This window comes from Pinus tabuliformis, chromosome J (assembly GCF_031772625.1).
Source record: "Pinus tabuliformis cultivar Carrire ecotype Pingquan chromosome J, CPIR1, whole genome shotgun sequence".
Classification (NCBI taxonomy): domain Eukaryota; kingdom Viridiplantae; phylum Streptophyta; class Pinopsida; order Pinales; family Pinaceae; genus Pinus; species Pinus tabuliformis.
In genome coordinates this window covers 1441968982-1441981493 of record NC_142295.1, presented here as the reverse complement: position 1 = coordinate 1441981493, position 12512 = coordinate 1441968982, and the positions used below count along the sequence as shown (strand labels likewise).

General features: G+C 31.2%; 1 protein-coding gene across 1 annotated transcript; it reads right to left on the bottom strand.

Annotated features, from left to right (window-relative positions):
• Window positions 1–2757: 2757 nt before the first annotated feature.
• LOC149232784 (putative methyltransferase TCM_000336) lies at window positions 2758–6197 on the bottom strand. The gene is made up of 4 exons (XM_089376567.1): window positions 5915–6197; window positions 5406–5798; window positions 4386–4655; window positions 2758–3321 (listed from the first exon to the last, which is right to left on the bottom strand). The coding sequence occupies exons 1-4, from the start codon at window positions 5990–5992 to the stop codon at window positions 2944–2946; spliced, it is 1119 nt and encodes a 372-aa protein (XP_089232693.1). The 5' UTR covers window positions 5993–6197; the 3' UTR covers window positions 2758–2943.
• Between the last annotated feature and the right edge of the window lie 6315 nt (window positions 6198–12512).

Below are 12512 nucleotides of genomic sequence, written 5' to 3'. Positions count from 1 at the left end.
GTTATTCCATAGTTGACTCCAACATTGCTATATGAATATAAATATTTCCATCATCTCATTGAGATTCTATATGAGGAAGTTAAGCCTCCCACAAGTTAACCTATGCCTTGACCACCATATATTGAGTGGATGCCATGTCATCTACCATTATTCACATATATGGAGTTCGTCATATGTCTTTTAAGACAAATCTAGAGAGTTCAAAAACCTAGCCCTAATCAATAGTTGAGGTGTGCGAGAGAAATCTTAACATGTTAAATATCAAACCACTAGGAAAATAGGGGATTCCATTCCTATTATATTGATTTGTTATTCCATAGTTGAGTGAAGGAGAATAAGATATTGTTACTAAAATAGAAGAAGTACAAGACCCATAACCATTCAAATCACATTGTTTATTATAATTCCATAATAAGTATTTCTTTGGATTTCTATTTTATATTTAAAAAGACATATAACTTGAGTTGACATAATAGTTAGAAGTATGTATTTCTCTCCTCTCTTATCAATTGCAAATTCAAATCTAAAAAAAATAAAATATATACACCTCAATAATAAATTTAATTTATTAATACATCTCACCAAATTTATCTTTATTAAAAAATTTAAAATACACATTATAGTCATTTATATAATTTTATATAATATTTTTATTATTTTAATTTCTTTTATTAAGTTTTCATTTCATTTTTAGTAATTTAAACGTAATAAATCAACGTTTTGGATAACTTCACATAATCTTTAAAAACTTATAAGATACCATTGTCGTCATTAGATTGTCCTTCCCATCGAGTTTGGTTGGTTGGTAGGTATATAGGCGTAATAGATTCCATTAGCGCTATGTAAATTGACGAATTGTGGAGGCTTTTGGGGACCAAAAAATATTTTAGACTAAAAAATAACAATATCTTTGTATTATATTAACTTTGACTTTATTTATTTATTGATTGATAATTTAAAATGTATTGATAGTTACATTTATAGATGTCACTTAAAAAATTAGATTATTTTAGACTAAAAAATAACAATATCTTTATATTATACTAACTCTAACTTTATTAGATATTATTATACTAACTCTAACTTTATTTATTTATTTATTGGTCATTTAAAATATATTATATTTTAGACTTAAAAAATAACAATATCTTTATATTATAATAACTCTGACATAAAATTACTATAACAATCATAATAACCTAAACAATATATCTATTTATCTACAACATTAATGCAGTAGAGACCAAAAACATTGACAAAATTGTCTCAGGATATGAGGAGTAATTTAATAACAAAATGTTTTTACAATTTTAAATTAGACTGTGGTGATTTTTTTTTTAATCGATATAATACCCTTAAAAAAAATCCTTACTCTATATGCTTTAAAAAATAAGGTGGAAATTTTAAGCAAAATTGACCAAGAAGAAAATGTCAAATGTGTGAAAACTTGTACAAGTTAGATAACAGTGTATTATATATATATATATATAAAAGAAGTATAAGAGTGAGATCTTTCTTGTGTTTTTAGAAAATGGCATTTTTTAAATTAAAAGTTTTCTAATTAGCTTATTTATTAGTGTATATAGCAAAGATTAGAACGAATTCTCATGAGCTCCATAGTGAAACTGGCCGCTGGGTAGTTCCTAAAACGCCATGGATGGAAAGGATCTGCCATATTTGTGAGAATAGGAAACCACTTCCTCTTAGAGTGCCCTGCATACAACCACATTAGATCTCAATTTCACAACCTTTGTTACAATACTGACCTTCCTAGCCTTTTACAATGCCAAAATTATAGTGAGCTCGGCAGGCTTCTCTCCAAGCTTTTTGAGCATAGGAATAAAATCTTAAATCAAAATAAATAATTTGTCTTTTTAGGTCCGATAGATCATCTCAGCGGACGTTAACGATCATCATCATCATCAACAACCCTTAAACTTTGACTTTAAACCCAGTTCAAATAATCGTGACCAATTATCAATTCCTTTACATGTAAAAAAAGGTCACATTAACATCCTTTACGAATTTCTTTACATGTAAAAAAAAGTCACATTACCATGAAGGCATGGCTAATGTTTTGATTTTTTAAGGAAATCAACAATAAATTTTTCATATTTTTAAAATGAGTTTTCAAAAATATATGGATATAATGTTTTTAAAAAAAAAATTGGAAGATTTAATTATTATAATAGATGTCTTTATTTTGACATAAGGTTTTTATAATTTTAATTTAATTATAAATAGATGGTAGAGATTTAACATCTATGGAATATTCATTGAATATTATTAGTAAAAGTCAAAATAGAGAATTGAGATTTATCTCAAATGTAATTATGTTTTTTTTGCTTTTTAATTTAATTAAAAAAATAGTTATCAAATTAAATACACATATATAATTTCTTTTGACTTTGAAATAAATATGGTTTTTTGGATATATGATATTATAATTCTAATTAATTTAAGTAAAATATTCTAAATTTAATATATTAAAAATAAAAGGAAAAATAAATTACTTTAAAATGGATTAAAATTGGAAGAAGAAGAAAAAGACAAAAGAAAGGAGAAAGGAACAAACAAAATATAAAAAGATTATAACAAATTATTAAGCAAAGTCTTTATGTAGAAATCACATAAGAGATTTTTTTTTTTGGCGAACACGTTTGGAAGGAACAAGTGTGGTTCGTCATCATAAGGACCAGATAAAAAGACAGACCATGACAAACGCTTAAATAAAGAACAATATAAAAACATAATTTCAAAGAACAATTTATTTAAAGCTGAAGGTCTTCTCAGACCTAACAATGTTGAAATTCTTAAAAGAAAACCAGACATTTTTGAAAAAGGACAAATTGAAAGCGAACTCCGCTTCCGTGTACAGTTCGTGCCATGCCTTAATTTCTACCATATTGGGTCATGGCATGGCTTTTATTTCTACCATATTTTTCATTTACGCTCCAGCACTGTAACCAGAAGTCCTCCCTTCGTTCCATACTCGATGCGTTCACTCAATCTCTTCCCCATTGTTTCTCCACATCTCTGGAACAAAGCATCCATTACTTCTTCTCCGAAATGGTATTTCAGCAGACTTTCCATCGCTGCTCGTAGCTGCTTGGCAAGTTTTTTCCCAAATGCTTCCTTTGCAGAAGCCGAGCCCGTCATGGCATCCATCTCCTCTTCAGTAAATGTGTCCGATCTTCTCAGGATCTCCAGTCGTCGTATTTCGAATGAACCTTCTCTGGCTACTTCACTGCTCACTTCCTCCGGACATGGACAAAACATGGGCATGTTGAAAGAGTCCAGAGTTTCCTCTTCGATCAACCCCTGCAACCGTAATACTGATTTAATTTAGAATTAATTTAGGTTTAAATAAATAGGTGAGTTAACTTGATTGCACATTCTAAGAATATTTTGAAATCGAAATTTTAGAAATAATAATGAGTTAAAAAATATTGTTTTTTTGCCTCGAAAATCATGGAAATTCCAGTTATATTTTGATAAAATCCTGCCAGAAATTTTCTAAATCTTAATTATCGCTGTCAATATTTAATATTTTGGGTGCCTTGGAGGTTTTTGATGGTGTTGAATCCACTTACACCATCAAAAACATGATTCAAATGCATTCAATTCCTCTGCCTCCATAGACAACTCCAAAAATAATTTGGTGAAATCTTCATTTTTTGTTATTTAAAATTGGTTTTTGATTGTATATATGAATTTGGCAGGTTCAAAAACCCTTGGAGCACTTGGAGTGTGGAGAGTTCCCAACTTAAACATGAAAGTACTTGGAGTGTGGAGAGTTCTCAAATCAAACTTGTTATTTCAGTAAATAACTGCCAGATTCCGGGTAATTTTAAATACAAAGGCTGGTAGAAAACCCTCCAAAAACTCTACTAATTAAATCAAAACAATCTAAACAAAAATAATTCGAACTAATAAATAAAAATAAAAATAATTCAAACTAATTAAAAATATTTTTGAGAATAGTTTTCACCTAAATCACACTATAATTCAGTGTGGTTCATGGTCAGGACAAGTTGAAGAACTAGATCATAGCTGCATGTTAAATAGAGAGAGCAGATCATCCAACGGCTACATTTGACTAGGAAACTGCTATAATAGACTAGGAAACCGCGGAAATCACATCAACCCGTTTCGAACCAACAAGTGTGGTGGCCATTTCCTACTCTATTATAGTTGTTTCCTAGTCAAATATAGCTGTTGGATGATCTGCTATTTGATATGCAGCCAAAATCTAGTTCTTCAACGAGTAGACGAATGAATTATAATATGATTTCGGCTAAAAACTCTTCTTAAAAATATTAATATAAATCACAAAAACCTAAATTCCATAATTAAAAATAATCCACCAAAAATAATATTAATACCTGAGATACCAAATCCTTCAAACTGCTCTCTAACGTTTCCCAGCCGAAGGCAATGAAACCCTGATCACTTGGATCACGAGATGTTCGTCCTGTTAAGAGCAAAAACATGCGGCCTCCCTCAACCATCTCCGCTGCCCGGGCTTTCAGAAAGGAGTTGAAATCCTTCTGATATTGACGAAAATAAGCTTCTCCAACTGCAGGAGATCCTCCTGCCCAGATCTTACCCTTGTTCCATGTCACTGAATTCTTTTTAAGAATTTCAGGCGGAATCTAATCATAAGGCAGTAAACTTATTACAGTTAGTTTTATGGTTCATAGGTTTAAATTTAGAAAAGTAATTACAATTAGTTTTATAGTTCATAGGTTTAAATTTACAAAAGTAGAGTATACACTCTAGTAAATTTAGTAACCAAAAAAAACTAGACAAAGAGAGCATTCTTATGTTTATTTAATCAAAATAATTGTACAAAGAGAGCATTTTTATATAATTTTTTTGGGAATGGGTCACTAAGGAGGTTAAATAATTGACTTTATTTTATCAGATTCTGAAATCACAAAGGAAGTTAAACAATTGTCAAATTCCAAAATATTCCCAAAATCTACAATTAAACTTAAAGATGATCATTTATACCATAAATAAAACAGTAGATCTCTTTAGTAACCAACAAATTCTAAAATATTCTCAAAATCTACTATAATCTTAAAAATGATCATTTATAATATAAATAAAAAATTACAGTACAACAGCACTATTTACTATTTCCAAAATCTGCCATCAATCTTAAAGATAATCATTTATAACATAAATAAAAAATTACAGTACAACACCACTGAAGATGATCATTTACAACATAAATAAAAAATTACAGTACAACACCACTACTACTTTAGTCTCTAACTTAAACAATAATCTTAGAAATAAATTATTATTTTTATAAAGCATAGACAATCCCATATAAACACCATATCATATCAGGTTTAAATGGGTGTGTCTCAGTAATGTATGCTGCGAAAACATACCTGAGAAAGCCAGTGAAGACTATAGGAAGAATGAAAAAATTGAATACTCTGGTCTGGAAATAGCCTTCCATAGAACGACCCTGGTACTCCTGCTGCGAAATATGATGTCGCTGAGTAATTCCCATCGGTCGTTACAGAGGGAGGCAGGGTCTTAAAGAGCGAATTGAAATCAGTGGCAGGCAGATCATTGAAGAATACTTGGAACTGGGGAACAGGAATGCCTGCAGACAAATATTTGGCTCGAAGAACCTTTATAATATTCTCAGTACCCAAGAGAGCATTGGGTCCAGAAGAACAACCCAGCTCTGCAATGCAAAATCTTTCGCATTTCGCCATTTTCATTGATAAAATGCTTTCCTCCAACAAAGGCTCTCCCAAATTTAATGCCCTTTTCTGCAATATTGTGTCAATGAATTACGATCAAATGGAAGATAACATGAAAATATTTCAAATTGCATCAAGAAATTATTGAAGTAAGATGCAAAGTTTATTAAATTAAGATGCAAAACCTGTAACATAGTGGAATTCTGAGCATAGCTGGAGTCTCCAAGGCCAGCGTTCATATGAAACATTTTCTCCATCTCCATTCTCCTCGACCTTAAACCCTCCAACGCTCAGATCTGTAACTGCAATTTTTTCAATCACAATCTAAGCATTCGATGAGTTTTAACGCGAATTATGAAAAACTTGTAACATTAGTACTTAACAGGGCTCTGGCTGCTCAATTAGGCCGGCAAATGCTGTTCGAAGGATCGAAACAGTTGGACTCTATGTTGATATTGTGCAGAAATCTGTCGCACTTATAACTCCAAACAAGGGCCAAAGTCAGTGATCTGGCCGAAACACGAGATGTTGAATTTAGTAAATAATAAATAAGCGAATGGCAATCGGAATATTTCCGGAACACGAGATGTTGAATTTATGATCTTTAAACATCATAAATAACGAAAGGACTGGAGTGCGTTTGACTACGCCCACAAGTAACCTAGGTGGAAATATGAGTCGTCCTGATTTTTTTTCCTTACAACCGTAATTTTGTAAGTCTAACTAGATGGTTTTGGAGTTGTCTTTAATGTGATTTTTTTGGAAACTTTTAAGGTAGGTTTTTTCAGTGAAATTTCTTTAAATTTCAGCGGGAATTTATTAAAATCACAAGTTTGATGGGTAATCTTGTGTCATCTAAGTGTCCTAGAAGTTTTCTAGGGTGCTGAATCCATATTTATAGTCAAAAAAACTAGTTTAAATAACACAAATCAAGATTTCGCCTCAAATTTTTGCACCGGATAAAAACAATTCCGATTGTTTCTTTAATGAAAATTATGGAAATTTGGGCAATATTGTGATAAAATTAGATAGGAATTTTTGTAAATCCAGGTTACAGTTGTCAAATTTCAAGATTTTGGATGTTCCAGAGGTTTTTGATGACGTTGAATGAATCCATTTCGACCATATCCAAAAAATCTCACTAAAAACGACTCCGATTTGTTTCTTTAATGAAAATTATGGAAATTTGGGCAATATTGTGATAAAATCCTGTAGGGATTTTTGTAAATCCAGGTTATAGTTGTCAAATTTCAAGATTTTGAATGTCCCAGATGTTTTTGATGACGCTAAATCCATTTCGACCATATATAAAACTTGATTCAAACATTGCAATTTCTTGAATTTTTTTTCCCTAGACCTGCCAGTTTTTGCCCTCTGCGCAATTCTTAGTACCACGTCTGTAAGTGTTTGGTAATCAATTTAATCTCAAATTTTATAAAAATAATGAGATAATATATTTGAAAAATTATATTATTAATGAATTTTGTTTCCGTTTATGCATTTAAAATAATGAAAAAGAATAATATTTATAAAAAAAATGTGTACTTTAACATATAAACAAAATGAATTTTTTCATAGTATTTTTTATGGTTTCATTTAACCAAAATTTCTTAAAGATTTTTTGAAACTGAGTTTAACTTGTTTAATCTATATAATTTGAATGTGCCAATTTTTCAGGTTGTCAAATTCATTTATGCATTCAAAAATATATTTTAAACAAACAAACAAACAAAAATCACAATTTTGGTTGAAATCATATTGTTGGATTTAGGTGACAAAAGTTATTTCGTCTATAAATTAGTCTACACCTTGAAAAATTGTATGGTTGGATTCTATAAAAACATATATATATATATATATAATTATAATTTGTAATTAGATTTTATTTTTAATTTTTGATTTATTTATTAAAATAATTATATATTGGTTTTAGATAAAATATTTCAAGTTAAATCAATCTTAATATTAGATTTATCAAGCGTTTAGATGGATCAAATCTTTTGAGTTGTGAATACCTTTTAAAGTACAAAACTTGAAAAAAATATTTGCATTGAGATTTGGATTAAGATGGATGTGCATTGGTTTTTTATATGCGTGTGTCAATATTGTTATCATGTGACATGTTGAGCTATGCGTGTGTGTCATTATTTACAAATGACAAAAATAATATTGTTATCCTCCCCACTTGATTAAATTGATTATGGCATATAACATATTGAGTTCATAATGAGTATTTTTTGTCATGGCTTCAACCTTTGTTGTATTTGTATGAGCAGTAGCTCAAAGACCACAATTCTTCGTGAAATTGTAATGGGTAGTGAAATATACCTTTCGACACAAAAACTTAAAATTAATTTTAATTAGTTAAGAATTATTTTTGTTATAGTGGTTCATTTTTTTCTTTATTTTTAAATACATAAATGAATTCAACACTTTTCAAAAATAAATAAATAAATTAAGTAATCAAATTATGTCAACAATACAATTTAAAATTGCACTTTCAACCAATTAGAAAATTAAAAAAACAAAACAAAACCAAAAACTATTTAAATTATATAGTTATTTCACCATTATGGTTGAGGTCCCAATCCCTTTGTTTTCACGATTGTGTTTGAGGTCTCTTTGTTTTTGAACTAATAACCTTTCAATAAAAATATTTTACAAATAAAAATCTAACCAATTGTCCAAGACTACATGTGATCTTGTCATTACCAACTAGAATAAAGAATAATTAATTAATTATGTGTATTTTTTAACTTTAACACAATCTTGCGGTTTGATTTGTTCGACTCTACAGCAAGCAACTCCGAACTCTCCATTCCTCATTAACAAATCTCGTTAACATTGTTTTCTCATTATTAGGTTTGGTAAATTGACATAAATAAATCACTCTAAGATGGAAAATTTAACATTGTAAAACGGGAGGAAACTTCCCAATCTACAATATTACTTTTGACTGCTCCACATTAAAATTGAGGTGGACAACTCCCAAACGTAAAATGTTATTTTTATGTATTGTTAACTGTGTTTAAAAAAAGAAAAAAAAGATAAAACTATTTATAAAATAAATTATTTATGAATAAATAAATTAAGTTCTTTTTACTTAATAAATTTATAATAAAATTAGGTTTGCAGTATATTTTAAAATTGCTTTTGTTTAGATAAGGGTTTCTTTTTCTCAGAAGTAAGGATAACAACCTAGGACTCAGAGGCATCAAGTATGTCCCCTTACAAACCACTAGCGAGTAAGTAATTCCAAGTGGTGTGGTTTTCCTCACATAATAGTGATTAGTCTTACAACCGAAGACTCAGAGGCAGCAAGTATGCCCCCCTTACAAACCACTAGCGAGTAAGTAATTCCAAGTGGTGTGGTTTTCCTCACATAATAGTGATTAGTCTTACAACCGACTCAGAGGCAGCAAGTATGCCCCCTTACAATCCACTAGCGAGTAATTCCATGTGGTGTGGTTTTCCTCACATAATAGTGATTAGTCAACCTGCATTTGACGACAGAAGCTAGTGATGATTGTCCCCGATGTTGGTTTGACAATTGAGTTATGATAGGTTTTCCCACTATTTATAATATAAAATGTTTTTAGCCAAATATTACAGAATACCTTTAATTTAATTATAGAAGCTAGTGATGATTGTCCTTAATGTTGGTTTGATAATTGAGTTATGATAGGTTTTCCCATTATTTATAAAATAAATTTATAATATAACATGTTTTCAACGAGATATTAAAGAATACCTTTAATTTAATTATATATTGAAAAATGTTTCCAAACTCTTTTTTCACTATCATCTCAATATATAGTTATAATTTTAAAAAACCTTATTTTTGTGAGATATGTTATGTATATTTAATTACAAAAGTTTAAAGTAGAGTGTGTTCCTAGTGTGTTTCTTTAGTATGCATTAGTTTCATTCTAATCTGGTGACCACAATATGTTCTAAACACAAAGTGATTCAATGGTTCATATTCTCCTTGATACTAATGGTTATTGATATGTGGCTTAACATATAATTAGTCCATGATCTATATTAAAAGAACATGGAAGGTCATGGCTAATGATTGGCTGTGAGGACTCGCTTATGTAAAATATGCAAGAGAACATGTCTAATGTTCCCTATGCTAGCAATGTAAGTAGTTTGATGTATGTAATGGTATGTACTAGACCAAACATTCCACATGCAATGGGCTTTTTGAGGAGGTATTCAAAACTGCGGAAAGAGAATTGAGCAATTGTAAAGAGGGTTTTCAAATATTTGCCCGGTACTACAACTTATGGAATTTGCTACCAAGGAAGGAACGAGAAAGATAAAGTGTTAGGCATACATGGCTTTGTTGACATATATTGGGTTAAAGATTTGGATTGCAAAAGTTATGCAAGTTGTCATGTGCTTAACCTATTTTGAGGAGAAATCACTTGGATGAGTAAGAGATAGTTTGTGGTGGAATTTTCAACTATAGAAGTTGAATACATGGAATCTACTCAGACAAGTAAGGAAGTTGTATGGGTATGGAGATTATGTTCAAGTATCGTCTTTGTATAGGACATTGTAAAGTAAGGTTGTGATAGTTAGAGTGTAATATTTCTAGTAAATAACCCAAATTATCATTCTAAGACAAAGCATATTGATTTTCTATATCACTTTGTGAGTGACATGGTTGAAGATAAGAAGATGTTGGTGAAGAAGGTGGGCACTTTAAAGAGTGTCGCAAATTCAGTAATAAAGTTTGTGAGCACTAAGAAGTTTTCTTGGTGCAAAGAGACAATGGGCATTGCTTCCCTAAATTATTGATCATGTAATCATGTGACCATTTCCAGCAAAGAAAGCAATAAGTGGGAGAATGTTGGGTGTGTGATATATTCTTTACACAACTAACCCCTTGTGTGATTCATATGCATTGGTTGCAACAAGGGGTGAAGCCCCTAAATATTTTTTGGTAGTTTTTTTAGTCTACTTTTGTGGTTTTTGGCACATGGTTTTCACTTTTAGTGGTTTTGTGGTACATGATCTTCCATCCCATAGTCTTCTAATTTTCGTTAAGGAATTAAGATTTTGATTTAATCTAGGTCAATGGAATTGGAGTTTTGGATGTTGTGGGATCCTATATATTGTATTGTAAATGATAAAGTTGATTAATGATAAAAATTAGAGGTGTGGACCTAAACATTTTGTTGGTTTTCTTAGTTAAAGGAATTTAGGGTAAATCTCTCAGTATTGTTTATGGTTTCCACTATTTACTTTTCTATTTATAAAAAAGCTATGTATGCATTACTTTCTATAATGGTTTGAAACATACACATCTCCTTCCACAATCCCTAGTAGTATCCCTACTTTAATTCCAAATTTGAGAAAACCATTTGAGAAAACCTTGGCATTATGATACAGGTATGACACAAGTGTTGTCCTTGATGGCAACTCTCTCATATGAAAGATCACAGTATAGCAGGTAAACAGCAAGAATGAAGAAAGAAAGGTATATGCAGGTTCACTATATACCAAGTCGCGTATACATGCAAGTTCACTATATACAAAGTCGTGTATACGAAAAGGTATACGCAGGTTCACTATATACCAAGTCGCGTATACATGCAGGTTCACTATATACAAAGGCGCGTATAATGTACACACGCACTTTCACAGAAGGAAAGGCGCGTACATGTCGGAAAACTAAGTTTTGGTCCGTGGTATTTTGGTATTGGTCCATGGTATTTGGTCTGAGGTATTGACCCCAGGTATTGGGTCCAAGGTATCGGTCCTATGTGGTTTTGGACCATGGTATTGAGAGAGGCCTAAACCTATATAAGGAGAAGAAGATCATTAGGCCAAAGTGCAAGTGTGCAAGTGATGAATATCTGATGAAGTGTGAGATCTAGTATGCAGGTTATGGGTATGTGATGCTTTGCTAAGGATGCACCTATGTGGCGAATGAAGGTTGATGGACCGGGATCATGAAGACTAAAATGCATTATCATTATATGGTATGATCATGAATAGTTCAGATCTGAATACTGATGCATGTCTTATCCTTTATATCTGATGATCTGGGTATATATGAAGTAGAAAATTGCAGCAAAGGTATAAGTAATTATTTTCATATCTGTACGTTGGTTCCCTTTGGTGAAAGGGTGTATACACGCTAGTTCGACACAGCCAAGTAGCGTATACATTATGAGATTTGATATTTGAGGTTGTTGTTGGTTCTAGTGGTTGTTGCAGAGTTTTGGGTTCTGCTATGTGTTCTGGTGACTGTGTTTTGATGACAAGGTTTCAATGATTCAGTTGTTGGGTGATTTAGAGATTGATGATGCAGATATCGTTGATGGTTGTATTACAGTGGTGATTGTTTTATATTGATGGATCTAGTCTAAAAATTTATGAAATGTGGTCCCTGGAGAAGGTCGTAGCCTTCTATAGGCCAGCGCCTACATACTAGTAAATATATCGGCTAGTACAAGAGCTAGGGGGTTGTAGCTCCCTTCCAGTAGAAGTTGGAGAACGAAAGAAGGTTGTAGCCTTCTGTAGGTGGGTGCCTACGTACTGGTATGAGTCTGCGCTAGTACAAGATTGTAAACAGGTTTTTCTTATCTTAAAGAAAACAGCAGCAGATGGTTTTTGTCCCGCATTGGGTTTCCACCTTATATTATGGTGCTCATGTGTGTTTCTTATGTGTGATGATCTGTTCTGTTTTTACTGCACCTGGTTACTGTTTACATGGTTAATAAAGTTCTAATGCACTGATTAAAGATCAGCATATGATGAATTAACTTA